At 50.1% G+C, this 14,921-nt stretch overlaps 4 protein-coding genes across 4 annotated transcripts; 2 read left to right on the forward strand and 2 right to left on the reverse strand.

Annotated features, from left to right (window-relative positions):
- Positions 1 to 134: 134 nt before the first annotated feature.
- ASPVEDRAFT_786096 (uncharacterized protein) lies at positions 135 to 1,857 on the forward strand. The gene has a single exon (XM_040816575.1). It carries the CDS (start codon positions 595 to 597, stop codon positions 1,546 to 1,548), a length of 954 nt encoding a protein of 317 aa, XP_040670167.1. The 5' UTR covers positions 135 to 594; the 3' UTR covers positions 1,549 to 1,857.
- Positions 1,858 to 2,166: 309 nt separating this feature from the next.
- ASPVEDRAFT_196792 (uncharacterized protein) lies at positions 2,167 to 3,597 on the forward strand (the record flags this gene model as incomplete). Its single annotated transcript, XM_040809218.1, has 2 exons — positions 2,167 to 2,909; positions 2,943 to 3,597. 2 exons carry the CDS (start codon positions 2,167 to 2,169, stop codon positions 3,595 to 3,597), a joined length of 1,398 nt encoding a protein of 465 aa, XP_040670168.1.
- Positions 3,598 to 3,632: 35 nt separating this feature from the next.
- ASPVEDRAFT_172603 (DUF821 domain protein) lies at positions 3,633 to 5,472 on the reverse strand. Its single transcript, XM_040808728.1, has 2 exons — positions 4,807 to 5,472; positions 3,633 to 4,716 (listed from the first exon to the last, which is right to left on the reverse strand). Exons 1-2 carry the CDS (start codon positions 5,218 to 5,220, stop codon positions 3,790 to 3,792), a joined length of 1,341 nt encoding a protein of 446 aa, XP_040670169.1. The 5' UTR covers positions 5,221 to 5,472; the 3' UTR covers positions 3,633 to 3,789.
- Positions 5,473 to 6,236: 764 nt separating this feature from the next.
- On the reverse strand, positions 6,237 to 11,232 carry ASPVEDRAFT_85807 (kinesin-3 motor protein uncA; the record flags this gene model as incomplete). The annotated part of the gene is made up of 2 exons (XM_040817744.1): positions 6,237 to 11,083; positions 11,169 to 11,232. The coding sequence occupies 2 exons, from the start codon at positions 11,230 to 11,232 to the stop codon at positions 6,237 to 6,239; spliced, it is 4,911 nt and encodes a 1,636-aa protein (XP_040670170.1).
- Between the last annotated feature and the right edge of the window lie 3,689 nt (positions 11,233 to 14,921).

Raw genomic sequence — 14,921 nt, forward strand, 5'->3', positions numbered from 1 at the left:
TTAGGCTACCTACACCGATGTACCTCTTCAAAGTCCGCGTTCTGCGGTGCTGCGCAGCAGATCTTTTCCGATCTTTGAGATCAGGCCGCATAATCAAGAATGGATCGTCGTCTCCTCTGAACTGCTAATGATGTAGTCCTGACTCTGGGGCTGTCTGTTTTCATGCACTCAGCGACATGCTGAAATCGTGAATCACGTGATTACACTGGACAATACTGGCCACCAGCTGGAATGTTCAAGATCGAAGCCGGAGACGCCCGCGCGACTGCTAGCTTCGACTCCGATTTGGAGATGATCAGCGGTGCCGGATTGTATAAACAGATATCCAGATGTATCCGGATGCAGTATGGAGTTGAGGCGAGTGCTCTAACATATCACCCCGGTTCCAGATGGGCAACGTCAACAGGCAGCGAAAGAAGGCCCGCTTGTTTGCTAATTCGGAAATATCAAAATTATGGTTGTTTTCGGCTTGGTATTGTTCTCTTGTACTATAAAGAACGCTCAAGAACTCGTCCAATTCTCGAGACATACATCGTCCCTGTTTGATTCGAGTTCCGTTATCTGCTCTCAAGTTTTATCCCAAACACCGTCGTCATGCATCTTTCTAAGTCTTATACCTTACTTGCCTTGTCCCTCGCGGCTGGAACGGCCAATGCACGTCCAAATGGCGATGCAGGTGCTGTCGGTCAGAGCACTGCCATTCAGTCTACTGCGGCTGCTGGACACAAAGGCCCCAAGGAGTCCTCCGGCGTCACTTTTGGTCCTGATGGGCACGCAACAACCTTTGTCCCCGAGACTACCTGGGTGACTGAAGTTACCACCATTTGCACCCATGAAACCTGCCAGGGGAAGCCCACTTCAAGCCCCGTGGCTGTACCTACTTCTGAGTCTAGCACCACTACTGCAACTACTGCCCCTACTCAGAGTGCTCCCGTCCAGAGTGCCCCTGCTCAGAGTGTTCCAGTCCAGAGTGCTCCTGCCCAGACTGCTCCTGTCCAGAGTGCTCCCGCTCAGAGTGCTCCTGCTCAGACTGCTCCCGCCCAGAGTGCTCCTGCTCAGAGTGCTCCCGCTCAGAGTGCTCCTGCTCAGAGTGCTCCCGCTCAGAGTGCTCCCGCTCAGAGTGCTCCCGCTCAGAGTGCTCCTGCTCAGAGTGCTCCTGCTCAGAGTGCTCCTGCTCAGAGTGCTCCTGCTCAGAGTGCCCCTGCTCAGAGTGCTCCCGCTCAGAGTGCTCCTGCTCAGAGTGCTCCCGCTCAGAGTGCTCCCGCCCAGAGTGCTCCCGCCCAGAGCGCCCACCCAACAAGCGCACCTGCTGCCTCGAGCACGCCTCTCATCAAGCCAACGCCCGCTTCCTCAAGCGCCCACGCAAGCTCTTCCGCCCATAAGACCTCCAAGCCTACCTCAACGAGCACGAATGAAGGCAATGAAGGAGGAGAAGCACCGGCCGGCCCAGAGGCCACCGGAGGAGGTGTCAGCCCCGGTTCTAGGGTTATTATCCCCGGAGTTGCCACCTTGGTTGGTGTTGCTTTCGGCTTAATCTATATGGCTTAATTTGGCCCATTTTACCGTTGGCGTTTGATGATCTGAAATTTCTTGCTCGTTCTTTGTTTCTTGTTTTGGGGTATAAACCCCTGGTTCGCGTTTGTCTGTCATTTTCCAAGTCTGACGCTTAATATGTTGTACATCACATCACATTCCCTATTTTCATCCTACGCACTAATGCTAAAGTACTTATCTATTTGGGAACATGCATTGCCTACTAGCTTTACATAGCATCTAAGCTCTCAACTTTCATTGACCAAGAACAAAAGAGAGGAGGGGTTGTCCAGTCCTGGGCAAGCTTCAACGAGGAGAAATAGACCAATAATTTACAGACTAGACATGGCTAGAACCAGTCACCAATGCAGGACTCACCCAGCCCGTTGGAATACAAATAAGATATCCCTATGGTACATCGAGCAGCAATAGCCCTGTTTATATCCAGAAAAAACATGAAATTGTAACTGTTCCTCGTAGGTTCTGTACCGAACTTGTGATGCAGTCGGGTCACGATGCTTACTTCGCTTTCCGGACTTACATCCACTCGCAACAAAATCTCGAGCCTAGCATCAAAGCAAGAATCCATACTCTAGTAGAAAGAAAAGAAAAGAAAAGAAAAGAAAAAACGAAATGTCGGCTGACAACGTCATCTCCCTCGATACCCTCGCTCAGCAACCTCGACTCAACAGGCTTTACACCCAAGTCACGCTCTTCTTCCCTCTCCGCGACCCCGCCTCGGAGCGAGAAAGCATCAATATCTTCAAGCGAGGAAGTATAGAACTATCGAAACATTTCCCCTGGACGTCTGGAACAGTTGTTTTAGAGGATGGGATTTTTAAGATCAACCCTTCCAAAGACGCCAGCCTCGTTGTAAAGGACTATAAAGGCGGTGGTCTTGGCGTCGGTCTTCCAGACTATGCAACCCTCAAACAATCCCAATTCCCATTCAATCTCCTGGATGAAGCGCTTCTTTCACCTGTAAAGACATTCAACGAGTTTGGTACTGGGTTACCGGTACTTCTGATTCAAGTTTCTCTTGTTCAAGGTGGCTTATCCCTCACATTCAACGGACAGCATGGTGCCATGGATATGGCGGGTTTGGGGAGCGTAATGCGCCTCTTTGCGAAAGGATGTCGGGGCGAGCCTTTTACAGTGACAGAACTTGAGATTGGGAATACAGATCGTCGAGATGTTCTGCCCCTGCTTTTCCCTCTATCTGGCCAGCCCTCAAACAACGACGAAACCAAAACCAGGATCCAGCAGCCCACAGCTACAACTTCAAATTCACTCCCAGCACCGGGTCCAACTCTAGTTTGGGCATATTTTTCATTCTCCACCCCTTCTCTTACAGCTCTGAAATCCAGCGCTACGGCGTCCCTCCCTCAAGAACCTGAACCAGAGCTCAGCCGTCCAGAGAAAGGTCTATCGCAAACGTTCATCTCAACAGACGATGCCCTCTCAGCCTTCGTCTGGCAATCAATTACACGCGCAAGGTCCCAAAATAAAGATCAGTCACCACTGCTACGTCCCTCAACGCTCTCCAGAAATGTAGACGTCCGCCGACACTTTTCTCTCCCAGACTCCTATCCGGGCTTCATGACGAGCGCTACGAGTCACACATTCTTAGTGGAGAAAATACTCGCAGAACCTCTAGGAAGTATCGCGCTAAGTCTTCGTCGTGCGCTAGACCCAATTGCCCTAAAGGATAAAACACTCGCCCAAGCTTTGCTTATAATCGAGAAGATCAACAGTGACCGTGACGGCGGAATGCCCTCCAAGGCAGAGTCTGGAACCGTCCTACCGGGTAATCCTGCACTCGACGTGCGGCTAAGTTCTTGGGCGAAGGAGGAACTAAATGGACTTGATTTCGGGTCTGTACTTGGGAAGCCAGAGGCGATTCGGAGGCCTTCGTTTGGACCAGGGTCCAGAGAGGGTTTAGTGTACTTCTTGCCCAGGGGGCTGGATGGCAGTATTGTTGTGGGGATTTGTTTAAAGGGGGAGGACATGGAGAGGCTAAAAATGGATGCCGAAGTTAAGAAATATGCTGCGTATATTGGCTGAGGTGGACCGTCTTTCCATTTAAGGGTATTCGAGGGGCATCGTCAAAATATGTACTGAATTCATGTCTATATACACCCAGATACTGGGCATCTCTATAAGTCATAATATATAACATAGAACACTATAAAAACGCCGTATATGCCCATATTACCATGTCATCAAAAAATATATAAGTCAAGAAAAAGCCACCTTTTAGTGTGACTCAAGAATCCAGCTTTCAAAGTGCACACCCCTATCCACCCTCTTCCCAGTCCTGGTGGTCTTATACAACACCGGCTCAAAATCACAAGAAGCCGCATACTTCCTTATAAGATGCCTCCAATAGCATGACTCTGCCGCCGGCGTCAGGTACCTATCCCGAAACGTCCTCACCGAATTCTCCGCAATCCGTTCTGCCGTCTCGGGGTTATCAATCAGGAATGCCATCTTCTTATCCAAGTCCGAGAAGTCTCTCTCCACCTCAACAAAGTTTGCATCAGGACCAGACGATATAAAGGCTCCGTGATGCGCTTCTAGCCACTCAAGCTTGTGCGAGACCAGCACAGACCGGCAGTTAAGGAAGTACTTGCCGCGGCCAGAGAAGCTGCGGCCTTCAGTGTGCGCCAGAAACATATACCGGCAGTATTCTTCCATGGGGAGAAGGTTGGCTTTGACATGTGCTGGATCACCCCAGTTAATCTCGTAGATACTAGCCCAGCTTTTCCCGCGGGAGGCCTCAATGAGACGGCCTCTTACGTCGGCGTTCGTGCCCACGCTGCCTCTCCATGCAAGTTGCTTCTTTTTATCCTGGAACCGTAGACCGCGGTAGTATTTGGTACCATCGCCTTCATCGACATCTACAATTCGTTCTCGGATCTCCTTGTACGAGCCGACTTTGACTTCCGGCCACGACCAGTATCCGAAATCGGGCATGAGCCAGACACCTTCCTCGTCAGGGTGCTTGGAATAAGTCCAGACAGGAGACTGTCCAGTGCTGAAGTCGTCTGTTGAGAATACAAACTCGATGTCAGGGAGATTTTTTCTATCCGGGTACGCTGCGAGGGCGCGGTTCAGGGAGCTCAAGGTCGCTTTCCCTCGAGAGAATGTATACTGCATGTTTCCGAAGTCGAGAACGTACAACTATGACAACCACCATCAATCGTTAGCAATTTCGAACCCATAATTGAATTTAACGAAACAAAGCAAGTTGTCAAGTAGTCATAGACTCACCTCTCCGCCCTTAATGACTGCCCTAACCATCCCATTCTCCTCAATCTTCCCAGCTTCGTCCACCTCTTTAAATGTAATAGCGCCTTTCTCGCCTTTCGCTCTCGCCTCAGCAGACCGATCAACGTCCGCAAACAATTTCGGAAACGCACTCAGACACTGACCCTCCGATAGCCCATGGTTATCGGCGTCGCGCCGCGCATCGAATTCCCACTCCCCCGTGCTATTAACCTGCGCCTCCACGCACTGCTCTGGCGATAGCAAATTAGAGCTTGCTTTGTCTTTAATCACATATCCCGACGAGAATCCATAGCCTTCAAGGTGTCCGAATGTGACGAATGCAAGCAAAATCAGCGATAAGACGGCGCCAGCGCCGAGGAAGCGAAACAGGGAGGATTGTGGTGGGCGAAATGGCATCCCGGGATTTGGTTTCAACTGTATATAGACAGTAGTATACTGGTATAGACCGGTATGTGTGGTTGCTGCACAGGAATGCAAGATATGAATGCGTGGTGCGTAATTATGAGGCAGTTGCTAAGAGCTCCGCCCCAACGTTACTAATCAGATCCTGCGCTAAGATGGCGTGCGATATCGTCTTGCCATGCCGGTCTTAGTCGATTTATAGGCAATAACCGCCCTGGGTGTCCGAGAGTCATTAAGAACTCTGTTTCCAGGACCCAGGATTTTTTTGATCGGGACGCTGGTCTGGCCGTTGAGAAAGGCACATCACATGACCTGCAACCGTCGTTAGTGTAGTTAGCCCACGAGCATTTCCAGAATTAGTACCAATCCAGAGAGTTAGTTAACATCATTGAATTACTATCGATTTATAGAAATTGCGAGTTCTATTCTATTATTGAAGTATCGCCCATCGTTTCTGAAGCCATACGGCTTCGATTCTCCTATACAAGAAGTTTCCTTTGTCACCAGGCTTGAGTGTGCGGATGGGGTTTCCATAGCAACAATCGATCGTGCCGAGACGTCACTGAAAGATCAACAGGTTATCCTTCACGGCATCGAACTTTGTTAAATCTTGATTTAGTTAGGTCAATAATTTATCGAAGACTGCCGCCCGCGGACAGCGACACTGGGCCGTCATCAACCATTGGATATATACGTAATTTCTAGGTAGGTCGGTATGTACACATATGAGATCTCAAGTGCTATAGTATATAGGGCAGGTGTATTTGGGGGTATCTCAAAGCCAATCAATATGTAATAGGTGGTGGGAAAGGGGATATCAACATGGTTTAACGAAAAGTATGGCCTCCAAAGCTGTTAACGGCCACAGAAATAACAAAATCCAAGACGTCGCAAGGATGGAACAGGTTACGGGGCGAAGAACGGCAAGATCCATGGGTATATCACGTCCATAAGTCGGCAAATTCGTGTAAAATTTTCATCGGCGATTAGTTGTAAATATTAAGCGGAAATCATCTCCCGGGTCCATTCGTCGGCGTTCGAGGGGCGTTATTGCTGAAGTAGCTATCATCAATCTTCAAAATCCACTCAACTTTCTGAGCCTCCGTTCGCGCCGCAAAAAGGAAAGTATTCTGCGGGCCGTACACTGCAAAGACATTCGGCCGACCTTTGGCCGACCCGTCAGCTCCAGGGCCATCAAGAAGTCTAGCAAAATCAGGCGCATGGTCGACTCGGGCGTTGCGCAGATTTATCGCATTGATTTCGTCGCCTTCCGGAACAGAGTAAACATGTAGGTACGGTAGGCGAAGTTCGACGAACCGCCGCGCCCAGTGAGTATAAGTATCGTCAGGTGCTAACAGGTATCCGGTCTTCGATGCGGACGGATTCTTCGGAAGTGTTTGCACGGTAGCGTAAAACCGCGGTGTCAGGGATTCATGTTCATGATCACCATTGGTGTCACCATCGGAAGGTGACTTTCCGCGAGAAGCAAATGCCGCACCTCGTTCTGGGGGCTCTGTGTTGCCTCGTATGAGAATGGCATCAATAGGGTCGGTTCTTGCAGTCCAGAGGTCAACATATTTCCGAAGGAGTTTGGCCTTACGATCAGGCTCTTGGCCGCGAAGTGGTGTCGACCTTCCACTCCGTGGAGGCGAAGCGACCGTGAGGCTATTGAGACTATGAGCTCCTTTCGCGGCATTTAAATCGGCAATACGTCTCCGTCGCTTGCGGGAACTTATATAGTCGCGTACAAGTGAAACTTTCCTGGGAGCCCATTTGGTGAGAAGCTCCTCGCCTTTGACATAATCATTCTGGGTATTCATGCGCCAGAGATCGGCGGCGCGTTTGGCGGACACGGGGCGAACTGCAACGGAGTACATGCGGACAGTGGAATGGACAACGCGCGTTGTGCTGAAGAAGTTCTTAAGTATGGACTGCGGACGAACATATGCCCGACCTTGCACTTGAAGCGTCAAGTCAACTTCAAATAAGACGGGTTCCTGCAAGCGTGAAGACTGAAGATCCCATCTAACCGTTACTTGTACACGATATTTCTCTGCAGTCACCCTGTCCAAAAGAAGTGATCCGTGTAAACTCGAGTCCCACTGGCCCACAAGTGTAATGTTAGATGTTCCATCGGCATTGTCCTTCACCATGGGCTCTTGGATAAATTTCAGTGGGACGTCTGGGGTTTGGAGGTCCTGGTCCGGTATCTTGCCCCAAGGATCCAACAAGCGCACAGAACCAACACGAATGTTGGTAAGATCGTCCCAGGGAAGCGTTGCCGTGGAGCTGTAAGTCAAATTCACAGAGACCCGGCGCTGAAGTCCTTGGTGGAGCTGATACGCCCCTGCATCACAGGCGTTGTTTTGTACAACCTCCACAGGTAGGTACTCTCCAGTTTCGGTCATTTCCAAAACTTGGACACTCGCAAAGACATCATGTCTCTCCTCCGAGAAATATTCAGATTCCGCAATACGTGGCGTCTTCTGATCTTGGGGTCCTTGCTCGGCCGAATCACGCATGTCATCCCAACTAAGAAGCTTATCGAGATGCATCTGAGTAACACAGGCATAGACGCAGATTTTCAGCGCAGCATTTCGCGGGCTGGAGAGCGGTAGGCTCATGCTGTGAACACTTTCAAATCGAACCGGCGTCTCATCGAAGCCGTTGATCATCTGCGTCGTCGTAGCTCCACCTTCCTCGGAAATACCAGGGACGAAGAGTTGGGCATGGACATCCGTTCCCTCCCACTCGGCAAACCCCGCCATATCACGCATGACAACATTGAATTTGAGCGTAGATGACGGCGCCTGTGCCGAGGATGGCTCCAGAGACAATCGGATGATGCCCACTACACCCTGTGTATATGGCGAGATCACATCAACCGAAAAGTCCTGGACTCGCGTCTCAAACACAGCAGTGAGGGGAATATCAGCGTCGCCCACAAGGGAATACTGGGGCGAGCACGGCTCGGAGAAAGGGTTCTCAAGCTTGAAGTGTTGGATATAGTCCGGTCGATCAATGTATTGATGTAGTTGTCGCATGGACTGGACCCGACGCTGGAGCTTCTCGATAGACCAGAGATGGATGACACTCTGTTTAAAATCAATGACACGGACCGCAACACAAGGTTTCTTGGCATCATCAAGAATGATATCTTCGTCTCCAGATATGCCGTTCAACACAAGATCATAAGACGAGGCCATACTGTGTCCATGGTCGACGATCGCGAACTGGAAAACCACATTTTTGTCCATTATATGGCTCATAACTTGAGCCTCCTTGATCAACGACGCGTACTGCAACACTTTCTCTGCCATTCGGACATAGTTTTGCTGAGACCAGTGTGCATAGACGGTGCGCGCGACCTCCAACTCCCTTGGATCCAACTTGGGGTAACCGTTTTCGTAAATTCTCGGGATCGGCTGGCCAAGTTCCTTCATATGGGTTTCGAATGTCTCTTTTTGCTTCCGGAGTTGCTCCTCGTACTCTTCCTTCGCGACTCGAAGAGCCTCTTCCATGCGGACTTTCTCGGAGCGTACATCGTCAACGCCTTGGCTCGGAGAGGCTTCTGAGTCTCTTAGCTTATCCAGATACTGCTCCTTTTGTCGTTCCAGCTGTCGTTGCATATCCTGGCGTACTGACTGTAGGGTGGAAAGACCATTCTGGCCATCGTCCTCGCCTTGGCGAGGTGTCCCCGGCATTGTAATAGCCGTGTCCAGGGAGAAGTTGTCGATAGTGCCGTTGGACATATATTTATCACGGGTCGGATAGGAACTGAGTGAATCTGAATCTTCCTCGTTGTCCATCAGGCCCCGGCGTGTAGCCCTCACTTTCTGCACGTCCTCAAAAAGAGCATCAAGCTCGTCGTCGGGTAGGTGAGAGATATGATCCGGTCCCAACACCGCGCTCACAGCTTCGCGGCGTGCATAGAACCAATCGGATTCTCGCCCCCGTTGAGAAGGCATTGGAGACTCGGCTCTGCTCGAGTCCCAGCCTAAATCTGAAGCTTTGCTCAGATTTCTCTCATGGGTTTTACCTGGTGCCGGTGAGCCAAGTTCACTCGTTGTAATTGAATGACGGAGTAAACTCTGTTCCACTCTCTCGGCCCGTGCTTCCTGGGGATGATTGAACCGGAAAATATGAAAATCGCCCAAAATAATGCGGAATCCACTCTTCAATCGCTTGGGTTTGTCGACGCGCAATCCATTAACCATCACTGCAGCGCCCTCGCTAGGCAGAATAGTGACAACATTGTCGATGTTTTCGAATTTGCAGTGATCAGCTAGGATCTTTGACCCGTTCAGTCTGATCTCAACGTGGCTTCCTTGCTCCATATTACCCACCTGTGTGGTTCCTGGTTTGATGTTATACACGAGACATTCTGCAAGCAGTGGGTCATCGCTCAAGTTGACCAAATGAGGCATCTTTTTGGGAGTACTGAGACCAATAAAGCCCTTTTCTATACTGATACCGAGTTCTTCCAGGGCAGCTTCACGTTCCTTGTGGATCTGTTCGGTCTTCACCAGCTTCTCTTCCCAAGTTTGGTTCAAATCCTGGTAAAGTTTCTCACTTTGGTTCAGTTGTTCCACAATTTCTGCTTTGCTCACTTTAGTGACACTGCCGTCAGATTGTTGAATGGAAACCATTTGCTTCTCCATAGGTGTGTCCGGAGGATATTCCTCTGCGACTATCCCGCCGCCACCTCCAGCAGCGCCGCCTGCTCCTGCACCACCGCCAAGTTTCGCTCGAAGCTGCGCCAATTCGTCCTTGAGTTCTCTGATCATCCGCGCGTTGGGATCCTCATTGACAACAGCATGGTTCTTGATTCGCTTCGCGGAGTCAGCGTAACGTAGTGTACCCAGTGTCTCGTCGAAGTTGATATCAGCAGGTGAGATTGCGGCAATCATCGCCGTCATGGCATTTCCTCCCAGCGAGTCTTTAAGCAGCCATGTAAGAACCGAATCACGGTATGGCACCATCGAAGCGGCTTTCTTCGACTTGGTTTTTCCAGCGGCTAAATCCGCCAGCGCCGCAATGACACGCCCAAGCGTAGAAAGAGATCTGTTAATTTCAGCACCTTCCTTCAACCTAGCTCCTGTGGCTCCAGTCGATGTGGCTCTCTCAGAACCCGCAAGATCGACTAAACTGATTCGTGACACCTTCTCCGTATCCATAGATGTCTCGGCATCGTGTCGTTTCTGGGTAAGCATCAGCGTGAAGACGGCGTGTGATCGACTAGACGTCTCGTTCATATTCGTGGCGGCAACAGTTCGAGCTTTGTTTCCCTCATCCATCAAGTTTTCAATTTCTTCAAACGAGCGAACCGCAAGCTTGGCAAGATCTTCGACATATGGACCCGTAGACGGGTGCTCACGGACTTTGAGGTTTCCTTTATTCGAGGGATTGAGTAAGTCTCGAACCCGTTCATTGTAAATTTCCAGGTAAGAGACTTCCACGGTACAGGTAAGGTTTTTATCCTGCTGTATAGTCGAAATGCGCTGAAACATATCTTGACAGATCCGAGGAATAACACCATATTCCTTACCGTACCCCATCATCGAGTATGACTTTCCCGAACCAGTCTGACCATAAGCAAAGATACAGTTATTATAACCCTGAAAGGCATTATCCAGAAGCGGTACACCCAAATCCATAAAAAGATTATCCTGATCCGCAAAGTTGGGCGCCTTCTTGTCGAAAGACCAGTACGACCTATCGAAAGCAAACGTCTTTGGGCCCTCGACGGCACCTTTAGCTCCACCTTTTCGCGATTTCTCTTCGGCTCCTGGCGGCGGCGTGAGGACCGTTTGGGTATCTTTCATTGACACGATACATTTTGCACCTCGCTCGATTTCTAGTAGATTTCAAAACCACAGCCCGTCAGTCAAGACCCCCTAGACCTCCAAGCAGGGTAAACTGTTCCAAAGAAACAAACTCACCTCGACTGTTGAACGGCCGTACTCTCACCACCACCTTAATGTTTCCACCTCCTCCGGGCGCCATTTTGACCTATGCCCCATGCACTCCGGGATCGTGGTTCACTTCGGCGTTTGGGCGCTGACAGCCAGGGGGCGGAACAAACTAGCGGACAACAAAAGTTGCGAGCGCCGCAGGAGCGCCGCCTTTCAATGTATCGCAAGTTGAATATCCCTAAATTTTCTGCACGGTTCCCAAATTATAGGATTTTCGTTCTCGGTATGCAGCCCTGAAAGAATCGACGATTCGTAGTGGGGGTCAACAAAAGACGTCATGTAGCGGTACCGCTTTGTGTTGACAAGGAATGTGGCGCGTCCCAGGATTAAAATTCGCGATAAGAAATCGAGCACGCGGTTTTCAGCGTGGTCGGTCGCGCGACAGGGACGGTCTCCGCGGTGTTTGCGAGAGTCTGATTGAAGGGAGAGGAGGGAGAGGAATGGATACGATTGACGGTACCGGAGTCAAGAAGCGGCGGAGACCCTCCTTCCCCAGGCACTTGAAAAGCCACCTGAGATATCGCGGGATATTAGGTAATCCATCGTCCTGGCGCCCACTCGCCCAGGCCATGTGCTCTTTATCATGTGGAGGGTTCCAGTGTATTTACACTTTTCTAGACATTTCTACGACTGTGATTGCAGCTGGCTGGCTTTATTCTCAACTGGGCGTTCGCCTTTTATTTCCTTCTGTAACTAAGTGTCCGTCATGGAATATGACAACACTCTTTAGCACCAGGTCCCCGTCCTCCTTTCCTCAGCAACAGCAATATGACGAATACATTTGTGGGGATTATGTGAACAGTTCCTCTATTGGCCCCAGTAAAAATTTAAGCATCCAAAAGCACTTGCCTCTGTTTCAAGGTGCAGCTTGACATCCTTGTGTTAATATCCCATCCAGCCAGGTTGTTTTCGAAGACAATCCACAGCACTGATGTATATAGGATGCTCTAGGTTAGGGCCACTTCGTACCGCATAATCTAACAGCATCCATTCCCAAGGAATTTTAAACGGTTGATATCCCCGTTATCGTTCGATCTGGGTTCGCGGGTTCGCGAGCGCGTCGTACAGTTCTCTTCCCCATCAAGATATTAGCCAGGGTAATCGAGTAGATATCCTTCTAAGAGCTGTCTTGGAAGCTCGCGCTATAGCCGAAAGACAGCTCTTCTCTCATGTGTCTAGAATATTTGGACGCGCGCGACAGCCATGTCCAACCCTCACTGGTCCTAGTATCCGCTTTCGTGTTCCGGTAGGAGGTACCGATACATCGTAGGTAAAAGGATCGCGGTACGGGGAAAGCTGACTTGCGGGTTCATATCTCCGGCAGTATGAGCGGGCCAGGAAGTGGATATTGTTCGAAGCTGCAGCTTTATCTTCCCACTCTGGGTCTTTGAGTGGAGATCGCGGCACGAGTGTGTTACTGTTGGTCCTGTTGGAAGCATTACTTGGTTCAGGGTCAGCCATACTAGGTTATGCCGCCTCGAAATCTCCTTATAGCAATAGGTTACACATACCGGTGAAGTTGCTGTGATCGAACCATGCAAATGATCTAGTGCTCTTCACAAACCTGATAGCTAATATCTTGTGGTTATTGTCGTAATCCAAATACATTCTCAAGGCATTTCACAGGGCTGTTGGCGCAGTTAAACAGAGCAGGTCCATGTCTTCACTGCGTGGGCTTCAGTTAAAAATAAGCGTACTGGGTTGTCTGTACCAGTCACCCATATTTTGAGAGGCGGAAGGCGGATGGATGTTGGATTCTTAGCCTTTCTGGGGTAACCATGTCGAAATAAGCACAAGATAGACCTGCCCGTTGTTCAGTTTCTTTTGACCCAGTTAGCCATTCCTGGGTATTAGCAGGACGCGAGGTCCTCGTTCAGCTTCTCAGGGCTGTAAGCGCAGATGGCATCATAGGGGATGAGGATTGTGCATATTTCATCAATGAACCAGAGATAGCAGTAACCTCATCAACGAGAGTAAGATTGTGTAGGAGATGGATACCCTTTGCAGTCGATTAACTCCCCGAGTCCCAACAAACCCGGATCTCACTCCTCTTGCGAGCGATTTTCAACCAGCCGCAGCCTCGGGGGTCCGAAGGGGTAAGACTGTAAGAGCGTTAGGTGAGCAAGAGAGGGAAAACATCTGAGCTAGGTGTATCGACCAACACAGTCCATTCGAGACACGAAGGCAGCCAAGATAGACTACTACAATCTGTTTGTCAGCCCCATCTCTCCATCATGTGCCCCTCGAGCAAACAAAACGCTGCATACACGACTCATGTGGCAGTCGCCTTAGGCATACGTCCTAGCGGTTATTGACCCCGGCAAGCTGCAGCCCATTCTATCCAGAGTGTTCCAGGACGTCTTTGGTTTGAGGGGATTGAGGCCCAGAACTACGGCCTCCGCTAGAGCCCTCTTCGCACTCACGATGCGTCAAAGGTAGCTATAAACCAAATCTCTGGGTGGGAATTGAAGACAACACTGGCAAGCGCCAGCTGTGGGTGTCGTGCACGCCAGCATGTAGCCTGTAAGAGACGAACAAGTAGCATCGGTGCAATAGAAGAGGCATAATTCGCCTCATTATAGAGAGGCTGGAATCAGGATTTCGAATTGCTGGGAATGCGCTGGACAACTCAGAAGAGTGTCCACAGCAGCCTGAGTTGCCTGGTAGAAATGGTATGTGCACGGCACGCTGGTGGGTTGGAAATTGGCCGAGAGTTGGGGGTCGATGCCCAATCAGTTGGTTGGTTATGCGATCCGTTATTCAGGGCTCAACCCTCGACTTTGGCACTGCTGGAATTGAGATAGATACATAATTTTCAAGATAGCTTTACGATCTGTATAGATTGTCTTGGAGTTTTGGCTTATGTGTGAAGTCAGCCGTGTAGTGGGAGATTTCAATAATGGGTGAAACTTCTTTCCATTCTAGTTGGGCACGCACGGCCCTGGTTAGTGTGATGACAGGCACATACCCACCCACATATGGATCTTCTGTCTTCTGAGAATGGATAGAGAATCGAGATAGAAGAAGGAGCTTATCGCATCTCCTTCCTGAAAAGGGATATGAACAACCAAGAAGAATGCAAACAGTCCTTATACAGTAACATGGATACTTTGTACGATGCTAGATATCAAATGGGAGAAATGTCTACCCATTTCGAGACTGCAGGCCTATGGAGAATTTATCAAACGGACAAAGAAATCACCAAGCACGTTCTAAACTTGTGATGCGCATGGGTCTGAGGCTGGGGCTGTAGCATCCTTCACAGGTTAGGGTCAGGGGGTCACAAGAGATCAGATCGCATACTCAGACAAGCAACATTCTTTTCAGGAATACCTCACGGTATTCAGATATTTGTCACATCACGCTGGTTCGTTCACGTACTGGAAATTGGACTCTCATATCTTATGAAAGTCGTCGCTCGTTAATGGTGATCCAGGGATGATTCGACAACCCGGTGACACCACTGGTCTTCGTAGAAGTGTGACAGTGGCGACTTGCGACTCCCTAAATCGAGACGGCCTAGAACGGGTGTCTCTCTTCCTGTCTTCAGGCTGAAAGAGGCCAATGAGGCGGTTATACTGTGAGATCCACACCCCGCGCTGCCCCGTCGCAGCCCGAGGAGCTCCATGGCAAGTCCGATTGGGTATGTGATCCAGGTGACGAGACCCCTACACATACTCAAATAGGCCGCTAGTTGGCGCCGAGGCGATTCACAGGGCG

This window comes from Aspergillus versicolor (assembly GCF_001890125.1).
Source record: "Aspergillus versicolor CBS 583.65 unplaced genomic scaffold ASPVEscaffold_7, whole genome shotgun sequence".
Classification (NCBI taxonomy): domain Eukaryota; kingdom Fungi; phylum Ascomycota; class Eurotiomycetes; order Eurotiales; family Aspergillaceae; genus Aspergillus; species Aspergillus versicolor.